The 17,611-nt window shown below is 36.2% G+C and overlaps 1 protein-coding gene across 1 annotated transcript in view; it reads right to left on the reverse strand.

Moving 5' to 3' along the window:
* ppk26 (pickpocket 26) overlaps positions 1-15,942 on the reverse strand; it is a 35,930-nt gene extending 19,988 nt beyond the window's left edge. Inside the window, exons 1-4 of the mRNA XM_067791085.1 lie at positions 15,791-15,942; positions 15,368-15,577; positions 1,801-2,061; positions 1,447-1,710 (exon numbers count right to left, since the gene is read on the reverse strand). Of these exons, the coding sequence (XP_067647186.1) occupies positions 1,447-1,710; positions 1,801-2,061; positions 15,368-15,577; positions 15,791-15,864 (809 nt within the window). The 5' untranslated portion in view covers positions 15,865-15,942. The remainder of the gene's footprint in view (positions 1-1,446; positions 1,711-1,800; positions 2,062-15,367; positions 15,578-15,790) is intronic.
* Between the last annotated feature and the right edge of the window lie 1,669 nt (positions 15,943-17,611).

Here is a 17,611-nt window from a genome sequence, read left to right on the forward strand (position 1 = left end):
TAAAAGTATCCTAGACCAATTAGATGAAAAAGGGCGGAGCCACGCCCATTTTGAAATTTTCTTTTATTTTTGAATTTTGTTGCAACATGTCATTACTGGGGTTGAATGTTGACATAATTTACTTATATACTGTAAAGATATTAACTTTTCTTTTAAAATTTGAATTAAAAAAAAAATTTTTTTAAAAAGTGGGCGTGATCGTTCTCCGATTTTGCTAGTTTTTTTTAGACAGACATATAGTAATAAGCGTAACGTTCCTGCCAAATTTCATCATGACATCTTCAACGACTGCCAAATTACAGCTTGCAAAACTTCTAAATTACCTTCTTTTAAAAGTGGGCGGTGCCACGCCCGTTGTCCAAAATTTTACTAGTTTTCTACTCTGCGTCATAAGTTCAACTCATGTGCCTAGTTTCATCGCTTAATCCTTATTTGGTAATGAATTATCGCACTTTTTCGATTTTTCGAAATTTTCGATATCGAAAAAGTGGGCGTGGTTATTGTCCGATATCGTTCATTTTAAATAGCGGTCTGAGATGAGTGCCCAGGAACCTACATACCAAATTTCATCAAGATACCTCAAAATTTACTCAAGTTATCGTGTTAACGGACAGACGGACGGACAGACGGACGGACGGACGGACATGGCTCAATCGAATTTTTTTTCGATACTGATGATTTTGATATATGGAAGTCTATATCTATCTCGATTCTTTTATACCTGTACAACCAACCGTTATCCAATCAAAGTTAATATACTCTGTGAGCTCTGCTCAACTGAGTATAAAAAAGGGGCTGGTCACGCCGATTTTCAAAACTGTTTCAAGATTTGTTCTTAGCTCAACCATACAACTACTGAATTAGAACATCAGTCAAATGCAGTTAAATACCATAAAGTTATTGCCAACTTTGTTAAGGTTATCCTTTAGGAAAAGAGGCCGTGGACTTTAACCGATTTTGATTATCTTCACTCAGCCTATATTATTTGGCAAGGATAGTGTCTCTGCGAAATATCAATGTAATATCTTTAACGGATTTTTATTCACGGCTTGTTAAACTTCCAAATTTTCTTCTTCTAAATATGGGTGGTGCCACGTTCCAAAATTTTTTTGAATTTATTTTTTTGCGTCATAAAAACACTCCATTTACCAAATTTTAATTAGTTTATTCGTATTCCTTTTTGGATTATCTAATTTTTTCCTTTTTTCTAAATTTTCGATATCGAAAAAGTTGTCGTGGTTATTGTCCGATTTCGCTCATTTTCAGTAACAATCTATCCTGGATATCCAGATAAACCTGTATATCCAATTTAGTGAAGATATCTCAATATTTGCTCAAGTTATCGTTATATGGAAGTCTATATCTATCTCGATTTATAATACCCTGTGTACAAGTACAGCTGTGTATAAAAAGAGTTTCAAAAGACATAAACCGCCAGTTATTTACCCTTCAGGTCTAAAGATCTCCGCAGCGCTCAACGAATTAAAACTATAGCAAACACCTTCTTCAGTGATAAATTTCTGAAACATTTTTTGACATTTTTCAAGAGAATTACGCCATCTACAATTTAAATAAGTATCATTAAATTGGGGTGTAATTGCACCGAGTGCGTTCATAATCGCAGCTGCCGAAATTATTTCTTGTCCAAATTTGGAACTTTCCATTAAATGTGGATCGCACACCTGCGCCATTGCTTCCATGCGCACAGTTCTGTCAAGAAATTTATATAAATAAGTCACACACATTGGTTACGAATAAATTAACTATGGATTATCAATAAAAAAAATATATGTAACTTACTCCTCATCGGTCAACACATCGTCTGTGATATTATTGAGTTTATCTAAAATTTTCCAATATACTTCTGTAAAATTAAAAACTGTTTGTCTTCCTTTTGTTTCGGTGCAAACTGTGACTGTTGGAAATGGAATCTGCCAGACAGGTGTCGATTTCTCGGCAAAGGATACAATTACCGGATTATTATTCCATTTATCCCAAATATTCATTATTAGTGTGGCACAAGTGTATATTGAGAAAATTAGCACAAATACCCAGAAAAATCTGAAAAAGTTATTAAAGCACTTTTGTATTAACTTTTTAAGGTAAATTTGGTATCGTTTATAAAAATGTATTACTTTATACAATTTATCTAACATATCATATTTGATTGATCAAGCCATTGCAGATTTTATTTCTTGTTACTTATAGTTGTTACAAATGTGAAAGTTCCCTGCCGAGAAAAAAGGAGACAGTCGGGTATATCGACAATTTGACACTACCGGCTCCGAGGTGATGCAGCGGCTATCTCTGAGTCATCTACGACTAAAGTAGCTAAGAACGGGTAGTAATAGAACTATTAGAAAAGGTATCGTTACTTTTACTCATATAAAATACTCGGATCAAAGTATCGATGCTCGTACACATACTCAGCCAAAGGTATCGAATATACTCGATCCAAGTGTCGAAGTGCACACCAACAGTGAAGAAACTTTTATTTTAAATAAGATTGTAAGTTTTTAATTTAGTAGAAAACAAGTAAGGAAGTTTTAGTTGGGACCAAATCGAACATTATATACCCATTTGTGTGATCTTACATATTGTAACGAATTTACTGCAAATCCTCTTATTTGCAACCTTCTGCTAAGTTCGAATCACTAAACTGTTGAATAAATAACTCCAATATTGAATAATGGAAAAATTGCCTTTATTAAAATACTTCACAATAACACTTATACTTTGCAACTAGCTTGCTTAATAACCAAACTGACTGATAGCTTAAATAAAACTGACTCTCGCCTCTACTGTTGTCGCCTTTTTTACTGTCTGATTTCCTCGTTGCATATTTCTAGGCTTTTCTAATTCCAGAACTTACTAGTTATAAATTTCTCAGCTACAACTACAGATGTATAATTTTTTTAGCTTCTCTCATACCCCATGCGCTTGTATGTGTGAGCGACACTTCCACAACTATAATTGCATACCCTTAGGAGCATCTCAGATAAGATATCTGCGTGTATTTGTGCATCTCTTCTCCACTGCGTGTACGCGTATGTGTAGACATAATGATTGAATTATTGATGCGAATTCACATCACTACTTAGCATCGGCCTAGAGATGGCAGTACTCCTTAGTGCCGCCAACATTCGTAACAATATATTTTAAGGAAACTGTTAAAGACAAATGTCACGAATATTAAATGACTTAGGAGATTTTGGTCGACTTAAGGCATTCAAAAAAAGTGTTTACAGTCAGAAGAAGCAAGCACTCCGAGTGTATTTCTCCATTACCATATCTCTACTGGCAGTATTGTTACGTACCATAACATGTATATTTGAAATTTTGTTAAAACTTAAATTGTAAGCCCATTTCTTTTAAAGCAGGATCTATATACATATATACGGACCCCCTATAAAAAGTCCACTAATACATTTGATTAACTTGAATTAATAACGTCTCATTCATGAGTCTTTATTTATGGATTACATCAAACAAATTTTTGACATCAACTAAAAGATTTTTGGACTAATAGCTGAAAATAAAATTAACACAGAATATTTACTATTTATATTAGGGGGACTCATGTAACCGTATAAATGCCTTATAAAGTGTGTAAACGTATAAATTTATCTAGTGCGTAAACGAGCTGTCAAATGTTGTATGAAAAATCATTTACACTATTTGTATAAATTTACGCGCACATTTCATTGTGTAAACGCGGTAAACTCAAAGGAATGCAACCTTGCAGACATTACAGCAGGCATTTTCATCAGAAATCTCCAACATCAGCAAGTAAAGGCGTTTTAGTTTTGATATTTCACTTAATCTTGTCATTTTTTAATTTTTATAACAATCAAAAAAATTTTGTTTGGCAATAATACAGCTGATAACCAATCAAGTTTATCAAGAGTATTACTAGGTGCGTTCATATAACAGCGTGTGTAAATGGATATAATTTTACACCTTATAAGTTTATATGCTTTCATGGGTCCCCCTACTGTTTTATTGTAACTTAGAAAAAAAAATTTCTTTTAAAAACCACATATTGTTTCAAATAATCTTTTCTAGTTACTTGGTCACATTTTGATACATTTCTGATTAACTTAATGATGATTATAAATTATGGACGAGGAAGAGTATGTCTTTCATCTTGATGTCGACGAGACAACAAAAATTGAAGAGAAAAATAAAACATCACAGGCAGTTACGAGCACATACTTGAACATGATTTTAGCTGCAATATCTGCTCAAACATCGACGGTGTCATCTCAACTGGCAGAACAGGAGACATATATGGTATCTCAACTAGAATTCCAGGAGGACCATATATAACACACAGATTACATATAAGATGGAAATGCAGTTAGAAGAACAGAAGACATATATGGCTGATCAGTTGAAAGCACAAGAAGCTCGCATATCGTCGCAACTGTCAGAACAGGAAGCAAGGGTTTCATCAAAACTGGAAGCGCAGGATGCAAAAACCGCTCAGTTTCAGGCAAAAGTCGATAATTTGAAGGTCCGTATGGAGCAATTGCAACTAAATCGCCCAGCAGTTTCAGCAAGCAATCCAAAGGTAAAAACATCATCCTTTGACGGTTCTGTTCCTTGACCGCAGCAGTGAACAACTGGAATGCTGAAGATAAAGTTGCAGCTCTGTTTATGGCATTGAAAGAGCCTGCAGCTGAGATTTTACAAACCATTGCAGAGGGCGAATGGAACTATTATGAAGCATTGATAAGTGCTCTAGAGAGACGATACGGAACTGAGCATAGGAGACATATATACCAAATGGAGTTACTGAACCGCTTCCAGAGGCCTGGTGAAACATTGCAAGAGTTTGCGTCAGATGTTGAAAGGCTGGCACATCTTGCAAATGCGGACGCACCCGTGGAATACACTGAAAATATTCAGATCTTTATAAATGGCATACGGGACATTGAAACAAAGCGAGATACATACGCAAACCCAAACCCAACATTCGCAAAAACGGTGTCACAAGCTGTGATTCAGGAAACAGCGCCGCTTCTGTGAAAGCCAGTTTTCAAAGCACGCCGAGTAGAAGTAGAAAGGCCAGAGTGGGTAGACGCAATATTGGAGGCGCTGAAAGGATCGCAAAAGCGGAGTGAAAGAGTTATCAAATGCTTCAAATGCGGGAAGCCCGGTCACATTGCACGTCATTGCGATCTTGGTCCTAATAGTTCCAACAATGTGGATGGCCGTAAATGCAAAGTTGGAGGAGATGAGCAAGAGTGTGTCAGATATAAAGAACGAAAACTTGCAACAGCTAGTGAATGCCCTGTGATATCTGTGTCACAAATTGGAAGAAAATCGAGCCGTCTCGCCATCGAAAGAAAGCTGGATGGCAAGGAGCGTGTACCGACTGTATATACGGGCACATCTCATTCCTTAATCCGATTTGACTTGGTCAACAGGAGAGTAAACCCGTTACCTGGAGCAGGGTTGCGTACGGTCACTGGCGACTATTACTAAGTCCAAGGAGAAGTGGTATGTGAGGTATTAATTGGAAAGGTCATGGTTCTACACAAATTCATTGTGGCGGAGATTGTTGATGAAGTCATATTGGGAGTGGACTTCTTGGTTGACCATGACATCAGGATCGATATGCGGAGAAGGATAATGCGGTATAAGAACCAGGATATACCACTTAACTTTAGTTTGGAGAACGGGTTCAGCAGTAATCTGGTACTGGTGGAGAAGGCTCGACAAAGACCACGAAAGTCAAAAGTAAAGGTTGATGGATCGAATGGGCCAAATAAAGCGAAATCAAAAGTACCTACGAGAGAAACACTGGCATTAACAAACTTTAATTGACGCACAAAAACGAGGGAACGAGTTTCCCAGAAAGAATGGGAGAGTAGTTTCAAGCCGGCACACTACTGTTATGAAACCTGGGAACGATACTGATTATGCGAAGCCAATCCGTCAAGCGTAAGCTCTACGAAGTAGTTCATTGGCCCTACAACAGAGTGCGAGGGAACGATCGAGGATAATGAGTAGTAAGATGAAACACAGGTACGACAAGGAAAATAATTCGGAAGGTTTCCGGGAGGGCGATTTGGTACTGCTATACAACCCTCACCGGCGGAAAGGTGTTCCATCCAAGATTCGGTGCAGTTGGGAAGGTCCGTACAAAGTTGTGAAGAAGATCAGTGATACCATCTACCGCATACAAATCACTGGGAAACCACGGAGTAGGAGAGTGGTATATTTGGAGATAATAGCGGCGTTTAGATCGGGAGATTTGCGGAGGACAGTGTGTCCAATATGAGTGACACTAAGTGATACTCACATCCCTAGTCTGATGCTAAGTAAATAAAGTCACAACAACAACAAAGCAGACAGTCACTTCTACATAACGAATCTACATAAACGAATCAATTATTACGTCTACACATATGTACGTATACGCAGCTGAGAAGCAACGCACAACCACATGCATATATCTGAGATACTCCCGAAAGTATGCAATGAGAGAAGCTATAAAATTGTGTAATTGTAGTTACAGCTGAGAAATTTGGTAGCTGATGGCCAACGAGTAGATTCTGGAAACGGAAGCGCCTAGAAGATGCGAACGAGGAAATCAAAGAGTATAAAAGGCAGCGACAGATAGAGGCGCTAGAGTCAGTTTCATTTAAGCACGCTATCTGTCGGGCAATAGTAGAGTTATTTATTGCGAATTACTTTAATAAAGGCCATTTTGCATTATTAAATATTAGAGTTATTTATTCAACAGTTTAGTGATTCGAACTTAGCATAAGGTTGCAAATAAGAGGATTTTCAAGTAAATTTGTTACAATAATATCAAAATTTAACTGTCTTGCCAAAACGGATGCAACACAAAGCGTGGCAAGTCCTGAAATTCGCTCTTGAGATGAACACGATCCATGAAAGTTTTTGATTCTTGAAAGGACGCTGAAGGAACGATCTGCACTAGCTACAATGACAGTTATAGTGCGAAAGATACGTAAAGCAACACAAATGTTGGGGAAAATTGTATACATATTTTGAAAATAAATGGCATTTAGCAATTCCAATGATGACAGACCTTTATTGTAAATGTGTTTCAAGTGAATTATTTCGCATTCTAAGCTATGAGAAATGTCCGACTTGTATGTCCCTGTCTTCAAATTGCCACAAAAAGGAAAACGTCCAGCTCAAATTTCTCATAGCTGCAAATCGTTTAGTAATGCCAGTGATTACCCAATCAACGATCACCAGGAATGTATTGTTTTTAAAATCAGACTCTGGATCATCCGTAATCATCTCATTTAAATGATCTTCAGAACGTCTTTTGGGTTTTCTCTTTCAAATTTCCGGAAACTTTGGCGAGATGTTCAATTGAAAAGCAACTGTTTTGCATTCGTTAAAAATTGTTTCCCATTGGTTCCTGATCAACTTCAAATCAGCTAATAAGGCATCTAGATGTCTTACCTCAACATCTATGGTGGCATCTCTAGCTTTGATAACCACCATCATTAATGCTACTCAGTATTTTGAACCAAATTGAGGTCAGCAAGATACGTAAGTACTTGTTGATATACTTGAGAATGCCGGTAACATCTCCGTATGCTTGCGCAGTCAAATATGGCTTTTGGCTGAAAGACTATGAAGAGAGGTCGGTACATTTTTTTTTTGAGGATGTCCCATCGTTGTGGAGTGTTGCTGAACATAGTAAAACATTTTTGTACAACTCCGAAGAAAGTAATTGCAGCCGTACAACATTCTGCTGCATCAACACCACATAAATTGAGACTGTGGGTTGCACAAGGCGAGTAATCAGCATTCGAGTTTTTGCCGAGAATGTGCCTCAGTGCTCCGTTGTAAGCTCCTTTCATATTGGCGCCGTTATCGTACCCTTGCGCACGGCAATCTTTGAATGGGATTTCATGTTTACCTAGAGTATGGCAAATTAGATCAGCGATTTTCTGACCCGTTTTTTGTTTACAATTCATGAAAGCCAAAAACCATTATTGAACTGTAAAATTTGTTGCTTTCGAATTGAAATGGAGTTAGCGCAAAGTGAACGTAGTCAACGGGACCAGCATGAGGCATAGCATCAACGATAATAGCAAAATACTTGGCTTTCTTGCCTTGATCTAATATAATTTCCCTCACGTGTTTTGCATAAATTTCTATAAACTCGTTCTGAATGTCTAGGGAAAGATGGTGAACTTGTAAACGTTTGTGCTGCTGTTGTGAAATCCTAACTTTCTTCAAGTGATCTCTAAGTATCGGATCATAATGGTTTATGAGATCTTACATGCCCAAAAAATGTCCATTATTTCGTTCACCAAGATATATACTTTCGCCTTTGAAAGCTAGGCCTCTTTGACCCAAAAATAAAATAGTATCCAAAATTCTATATACAATTTCTTTCCACCTTTGAGTTTCTGTGATTAGCTGTTCATTGACAAGTGTATCAATTGTAGCCTCCTTTTGAATTTGATTTTGTAAAAATCGCCATTGAATATAACAGTTAATGTGATCTTGAGTATTTTTCTGTGATGACAGTTTATCGTATAGCTTCTTCCATACCTGGAATTTCGAATATCTGCCAGGACAACAAATTTTAGGTCGATTTAAAGTATTGGTGCTTAATAGGCGACATGGTAGGAAATAAAAAGCATTGCTATTGGCATTCCACATTAACCAGTCACTATCCACTTTCTCTCTAATTGGCAAGATTCTATTTAACAACGAGGTAGGAAATGCCTCGTCATAACGATCACGTGGAAAAATAACAGGACACTTTTGATGACCTCGACGAATTATTTCGTTGACTTCTTCAGATCGCAAAAACTCATTATTCACGGTACCGATGTCGAAGTTGTTTAAATAATCTGGACTTTGATGCAGTGTCACCACGAAACTTTACGATTTCGGATTCATGCAAACATACATTTTTATTTGATGTTTTTATTGTCTCCTCCTTGTTCGAAGATCCAGGCAAAAAATTATTATCAATATTCGTTGCTTTTGAAATTCGGCTTAAAATTTGCACATGGAACAACTAAAGACCTTCCTGAATTAAAAAAATGTCTTAGTACCTCTAAATCGCAGGGCCCCTGAGAAACGCCTGGCCCGGGGGAAACCCCCCATCCACCGCCCCCTCTCGTCGGGCCTGCTAAGGTCTATATTTCCGCCAAACTACAAGGTCATATCAAGGAGTTTCGGTTTACGGCTTCCAAAATATTTAAATTATTTTCTGCCCAATATGGGCGGCGCCACGCACATTTTACGCAATTGTTGTAAATTTATATTGTACATGGTAAAATTTTTGTATTCACTCGTCAAGTTGCACCACTTCATTAGTATTTGTTATACCATTTTTGAAAGTGGGCGTGGATATAATCTGATATCGACCATTTTCAATACTATCCACCACAATTTCACAGTAGAACGAAAAAAATGTATTGCATGACAGGTTAAAATGTATTGAAATTTTATGGAGTTGCCAGCTTTTCATAACTTTTTTGGAGTTAATTATTCTTAACAATAAACACATACTTTTCTTTTACCACGATAAGCAGAAGTCGTCTATCATTCCACCATTATAAAAAGTCGGTTTAAGTCAAATGCGGAACTTTTACCGCATCGTCGACGATCTGAGTTTATGCTCAAGTTATTGTGCTAATGGACTGAACTTTGTTGATATTAAAAATGTAGACCATCGGCACCTGGTAAAGTATTGGGGAAAATTATCGACACCAGTACTTGGCAAAAGGCATCGAGTACGAATTAAAAAAAGTAAATGTAAGGCGCGATAACCTCCGAAGAGATTTAAGGCCGAGCTTCTCTTCCAATTTGCGTCGTGCTCCTCTTATTTTTACCTACAACTAGGCTGGGTGGGATCTACTTGTTTTATGCCGACTCCGAACGACATCTGCAAGGCAGATGAGTTTTCACTGAGAGCTTTTCATGACAGAAATATACTCGGAGTGCTTGCCAAACACTGCCGAGGGGCGACTCCGCTTAGAACAATTTTCTTCTAATTGAAAAAACTTGTTTCTAAAATTTTTGATGTAGCCTTTCCCGGGGCGTGAACCCAGGATCTCCGGTGTGGTAGACGGAGCACGTTATCATCACACTATGGCGGCCGGCAATCGAATACGAATTACTCAAGTATTTTTAGGAAAAGTAACGATACTACTCACTGAGTACTCGTATGGTTCTATCTCTAAAAACGAGCCATTGCCATTTCGTAAGACATTGTTAAAAGTGTTAGTTGAAAGCACTGCGAGGGGACAAAATTGTTCCATTTTTTGAGTTTCGTGGAAGCAGGAAATGCTTTATGCATTTATCAAAACATCTAAGCCGCACTGCGAGACTCTCCGGGACTCCTTTCTTTCATTTCTTTTATGAAGAGCTACCCCTTTAAACCCAGCCCACCACAGAACGCGCAACTTTCCGTACCTGACCGCGTTTAGCATTACTCTGGCGCGCTACAGGAGCTCCAAAGCGGCTTTCATGCTAATGTGATAGGCGCCCATTTTCTCGTTTGCTGAAAAGTACATATATGCCACACATATGTGCTGACCGTATCCCATCTATAACCTTGATCGGTTATGTTTTTGACGACTCTGCATGGAAATATGTCAAGTATCTCTTTTATCCGCCTTGGGGCTGTTCGGCCAAGTGCTCGCTTACGAAGAAGGTGTGACGAATATCATCCAATTTTCCACAGTATTGGCCTTTCGTCTTTTCAACCACTCCCATTCTTTTGGGAGTTTTTGCGGGAGTAACCGTGAGTCAGGTAAAAGTCGACCTATCCATGCAGTCGCTTCAACGATGGGATAAGTTCAGGAATTAGTTCCTTGGTGCCCTTTCCTTCTGTGCGGTTGCTATACTGTTTTATATATAGTTTTACTGTATAGCAGCTCTGCTTGCTTCCGATCTGCTGTCGTATATTGCTATTCTTTCCTCAGCGGGAAACATAATAGTATGGTTACCGGAACGACCACGATCGAGACCGTGCGGTGGGCCGAAGCTATTCGTCGTGTCCGTCTTCGTTTATCAGTATTTTATTATGCCCGTCAATACTTCTGCACCATATAAGATCATAGAACCTAAGGCTGATGCAAGCAGCTTCCTTGTACATGGCTTCCTTGTATTGGCATTGATCTACTTAAATTTACTAGTGCATCCGCAGCCATTTCATGGGCTTGTATATGCTCCAGGAAATGAGCTCCGCAAATAATATCGTTGAAGAGCGTGTTCTAATGTCATAATAAATGTAATATAATATAAATGTAATAACACAATTTTTATAATTTTAATGTAATTTATTTAAAAAAATATTTTTTACTTAGAATTGACCATTTTAACGTATTTTTCAAAATAAAAGTAATGTTATGTTATTATTTTTTAAAATCTTTTATGCACTCCATTCGTGGTTGTTTTTCACGACTTTCTACTGTAAAATCCCTAACACCTTCACGTTTTTTATACTCAGCTGAGCACAGCTCACAGAGTATATTAACTTTGTTCGCATAACGGCAATCCGTAACAGCATAAACTAATCGAGATAGATATATACTCAGATATATCAAAATGATCTGGGCGAAAAAAGGAATTTATTTAGCCATGTCCGTCCACCCTCCGTCCATCCGTCCGCCGTAAACACGATAACTTGAGTAAATTTTGAGGTATCTTGATGAAATTTGGTATGTAGGTTCCTGGGCACTCATCTCAGACCGCTATTTAAAATAAACGAAATCGGACTATAACCACGCCCACTTTTTCGATATCGAAAATTTCGAAAAATTCAAAAAGTGCGATAATTCATTACCAAAGACGGATAAAGCGGTAAAACTTGGTAGGTGGGTTGACCTTATGACATAGAATAGAAAATTAGAATAGTTTTGGACAATGGGCGTGGCACCGCCCACTTTTGAATGAAGGTAATTTGAAAGTTTTACAAGCCGTAATTTGGCAGTCGTTGAAGATATCACGATGAAATGCAGGAACGTTACTATTATTACTATGTAAGTGCTGAATAAAATTTAGCTAAATCGGACGAAGAACACGCCCACTTTTTTAAAAAAAAATTTTAAGTCAAATTTTAACAAAAAATTGATTATATTTACAGTATATACGTAAATTGTGTCAACATTCAACTCCAGTAATGATATGGTGCAACAAAATACAAAAATAAAACAAAATTTCAAAATGGGCGTGGCTGCGCCCTTTTTCATTTAATTTGTCTAGAATACGTTTAATGCCATTAGTCAAACAAAAATTAACCAATCCTTGTGAAATAGGAGCATAGATTCTATGACGATAATTTTTTCCTGTGAAAATGGGCTAAAGTCGACTTCTGTCCTTCCGCTCGGCCCTTAACACGATAACTTGACCAAAAATCGATATATCTTTACTAAACTTACTTCACGTACTTATCTGATTTAACTTTATCTTGGCACAAAAATGGCCGAAATCCGACTATGACCACGCCTACTTTTTCGATATCTAAAATTACGAAAAATGAAAAAAAATTCCATAATTCTAAACCAAATATGAAAAAAGGGATGAAACATTGTAATTCGATTGGTTTATTGACGCAAAATATAACTTTAGAAAAAAACTTGGTAAAATGGGTGTGACACCTCCCATATTAAGTAGAATAAAATGAAAAAGTTCTGCAGGGCGAAATCAAGAGCGCTTGGAATCTTGGCAGGAATACTGTTCGTGGTATTACATATACAAATAAATTAGCGGTACCCGACAGATGATGTTCTGGGTCACCCTGGTCCACATTTTGGTCGATATCTCGAAAACGCCTTCACACGTACAACTAAGGATCACTCCCTTTTAAAACTATCATTAATACCTTTAATTTGATACCCATATCGTACAAACACATTCTAAAGTCACCACTGTTCCAACTTTATGGCGATATCCCGACATGGCGTCCACCTATAGAACTATGGCCCACTCCCTTTTAAAATACTCTTTAATACCTTCCATTTGATACCAATGTCATACAAATACATTCCAGGGTTACCCTAGGTTTATTTTCCTACATGATGATTTTCGCTTATTTTGTCTCCAAAGCTCTCAGCTGAGTATGTAATGTTCGGTTACACCCGAACTTAGCCTTCCTTACTTGTTTTTCTATAACACGTTTAAAAACATATGTTAACTACTATACATATCTTTCTGTTCCTTGTATATGCATTGGAATATTAGGATCATCTAGTGTTGGCTCATCATAATCTAAGAATTGTAACTGGTGATCGTATGGAATATTTCTTCTGAATGCCGGTTCAGATAGTAAATTATCGTCATTCAGATCAATCATATCAGTATAATCGGAAGCATTAAAATTGATATTATATTTTTTGTAAACTCTGAGTTCAGTTGGATCAAGTATTTTTTCTTGATAGCTCTATCACATACGGATTTTCTATCATCAAATAACATTGCTAATAAAATGTTTTCTGGATGAGCGTAATATGAATTATTTTGGATTACACCATCTACAATATTAAGTAAATTACGTGGTAGGTATCCATCCATACAATTTGACCCGCTCTAATACACATGTATCATGATTCAATTACTAGAATTTTGTTCTCCAAAATTTCAAAATCTGAACGGGTTGCTTTTACGAAATAAGGAAAACGATGAATAATTTCATCCAACTCAGCGAAAATAGTAGAAGAAAAGTACCTTTGTATTCGTAGTGATAATAAATTTGTAAATGCCCAAAGGTTTTGGGGGAAATTATTAATTTTCTATTAAATATTTCGCGAATTGAGAAAGAGATGTTCGTTTTGTCATTCCTTCAGAATTTGTTTGAAGAATGCCGAACGTCAGAATTTTATTCAAAAGCACACTTTCTCAAAATTTGTATCAAAAACTCCCTACCTGAGCATAAGTTCGATGCATTTTGACATAAGAGGGAGTTAATGAAAAGCATTCTGAGATAGGTCGTTTTTGTGACAAATCCTGAAATGGGAAATTTTTGAAAAATATTTTGAGGTAGAACTGTTTCGAACTGGAAGCCGAGGTTTTGTGACATTCTTCTAAAAATATAAAAGAAATTGGCGTATTGTCTTAGAACTTTATATTCCGGCCTTGACAGAAGAATTAAGCTTTTGTGCAGTCCAGCTACACAGGGAGTGTTCACCTTTTTATTCCTAAATTTCGGAAAGCTCTTTTCCGTGAAGTGTTCCGGATAAGCCGTTAATATAGAATGTTCGGAACACGTTTTTGATACTACATAATATTCCAAATATAAACCGAATCCACAAATTCTTAACTGGAGATGAATGTTACGACGATACGCAATGAATAAATTAACATGCACAATGAGTACATTTCGTTATGGCAACTCCATTATTTACTAATGACATTTTTTACGGGAATCGATTACTAGTCGAATTTTTGACGTTCAACGATGAATTTCGAATCGGTTTAGGTTTCGTATGTTCATAGGTTTACGAAAGTGTATGTCACCTTGTTGACCGTGCTTTTCATAAATTTACCTATGAGCGGCCATATCGTGGCATAGTTAATAAATCCATCATAAAAGTAAAAAATTGTTCTGAGAAATTATACAGGTAAGTACTTATCGGGTATTTATAAATGGATTGTTTGCTATTTCTACTACTAATATTTTTCGAAAAATCTCAGAGAAGCAGCACAGTTAACGGATGTGAACTCGATTTGGTAGGAAAACGGATGCAATTGTCAAAAAAATTGTCAGCCGAGCAAACCTCTTTTTATTGAATTATGCATATGTATGCAGTTGAAAGTTTAAATTTTTTTTTTTCATTGCGGAAAAACGCCAATAATGTCACAAACGGTATCTTGTAGGTGCTTCTATCAAGCACTAATCAATTTTAGTCCAACAAAGTTAAAGATATAGGCCACTCAAAATTTGCATTTATTTTTGACAGATTTATTTCCAAATTGGTTTTTAGATTTTCCGCCATCAAACAAATTTTAACTTTGTATGGAGGAAAATCTAAAACACGTTTCGTAAAGAAATTATCAAAGCTCAATGCTAATTTCGAGAGACCTATAAATTGTGCTTCAGCAGACTAAAAATGATTAAGCTACAACATTGCGTACTCAAAAATATTCATAGAACTCCAACCAAAAAGTACAAAAGTTTCGCAAAATCTTCTCGAAAATTAGAATATTACGCTGCAGATTTTCAGTTACAAAATTTATCGGATTTTTTTTTTTTAATTTCAAAAATAAAAAAAATGAGAATAAATTGACGAAATTTAATAAAATTTTCACTGCTGGTTTTCTGCTTGCTTTGAATTTTGCCTAATTTATTTCTTTCAATTTCTTATATAAAATTAAACACTAAAATTTCTAGTGAAACTCTATTCACCTTTCCCAATAGGGTCGCTTCGTTTCGCCCAAATATCGAAAACCATGTATTGTACTATAATCACAATATTCTTTCAAAATTCCGCATGTCGCTTGACATGTATTGCCATACTTAATTTGTTGTTTTGTATCAACATCTTCGCCATCACTGTCATCGGCGAGAGTTTCCTTAGAATCTGCAGCTGATTTTGCCATTACAGCAGCACGTTTCCTATGTGCAAAGGAATTGTGCGAAAAATAGAATTTTTAGAAAAACATTTTTTTAGGTTTATTATATTTATAAAATTTTTTCTTTGTAATTTTATATCTTATGTATTTGAATTTTTTAGTTTGAAATTTTCTTTTTTTGTCGCATTCCGCCTCAGACAAACAGCAAACACTTAACACCAAAACATTTTCAATCACATGATTTTAAAAAATTTACCACTGTACAGCAGCAGGAATGCTACTTATTGATGCAACTTTTTGCATTTCATCCTTTTTTTCATTCGATTCCATATTTTATTTTATTATTTTTTGTTTATTTCTCAAATTTATTTCTTAATTAGCGTTATTTCGCAGCGCGTTGACTTATCGACCGTTGAATTTTGAAAACTGACTAGAATTTATGCATTTGTCAACGGCTTTTATACCGTTAGATGACAAAACTATACGATAAAAAGTTTTGGGTGTGCTTAACAACACTTCGTCATTAATGTGTGCAAACAAGGCAATTGGGAATGCGAGTTTTCAGTATGAGTTAGAGATGGAAATTAGTTTTGGGACTCAATGACAATACTAAGTACGTAGCCAAAACTCCCAATTGAGCATAGGCATACTTATTTTTGGTAAAAATGATGAACTTACGTACCCTTTGAGCACTTTTGCCACACATCACGCTTTATATTTACCTAGTAATAAACTAAACTTTCGATTTCATTGCATTGCTCTACTACACTGTGCAACAATTAGAGCATGATTTTATCAGGCGGCGTAAAAATCAAGAATAATTGTTATACTCAGTTGAGTAGAGCTCACAGAGTATATTAAGTTTGATTGGATAACGGTTGGTTGTACAGGTATAAAGGAATCGAGATAGATACAGACCTCAATATATCAAAATCATCAGGATCGAAAAAAAATTTTATTGAGCCATGTCCGTCCGTCCATCCGTTAACACGATAACTTGAGTAAATTTTGGCGTATCTTGATGAAATTTGGTACGTAGGTTCCTAAGCACTCATCTCAGATCGCTATTTAAAATGAACGATATCGGACTATAACCACGCCCACTTTTTCGATATCAAAAATTTCGAAAAACCGAAAAAGTGCGATAATTCATTACCAAAGACAGATAAAGCGATGAAACTTGGTATGTGAGTTGAACTTATGACGCAGAATATAAAATTAAGGTAATTTAAAAATTTTGCAAGCTGTAATTTGGCAGTCGTTGAAGATATCATGATGAAATTTGGCAGGAACCTTACTCCTATTACTATATGTATGCTTAATAGAAATTAGCAAAATCGGAGAAGGAACACGCCCACTTAAAAAAAAAATTTTTTTAAAGTAAAATTTTAACAAAAAATTTAATATCTTTACAGTATATGAGTAAATTATGTCAACATTCAACTCCAGTAATGATATGGTGCAACCAAATACAAAAATAAAAGAAAATTTCAAAATGGGCGTGGCTCCGTCCTTTTTCATTTAATTTTTCTAGGACACTTTTAATGCCATAAGTCGAACAAAAATTTACCAATCCTTTTGAAATTTTGTAGGGGCATAGACTTTATGACGCTTACTGTTTTCGCCCAGTTTTTATACACAGTCGACTATGACCACGCCCACTTTTTCGATATCGAAAATTACGAAAAATGAAAAAAATGCCATAATTCTGTAGGAAATACGAAAAAAGGGATGAAACATGGTAATTGGATTGGTTTTTTGACGCGAAATATAACTTTAGAAAAAACGTTGTAAAATGGTTGTGATACTTACCATATTAAGTAGAAGAAAATGAAAAAGTTCTGTAGGGCGAAATAAAAAACCCTTGAAATCTTGGCAGGTATTAGATATATAAATAAATTAGCGGTATCCAACAGATGATGTTCTAGGTCACCCTGGTCCACATTTCGGTCGATATCTGGAAAACGCCTTCACATATACAACTACCACCACCCCTTTTAAAACTCTCATTAATACCTTTAATTTGATACCAATATCGTACAAACACATTCTAGAGTCACCCCTGGTCCACCTTTAT

The sequence above is a fragment of the Eurosta solidaginis genome, chromosome 5, assembly GCF_040869045.1.
Source record: "Eurosta solidaginis isolate ZX-2024a chromosome 5, ASM4086904v1, whole genome shotgun sequence".
NCBI classification, from domain to species: domain Eukaryota; kingdom Metazoa; phylum Arthropoda; class Insecta; order Diptera; family Tephritidae; genus Eurosta; species Eurosta solidaginis.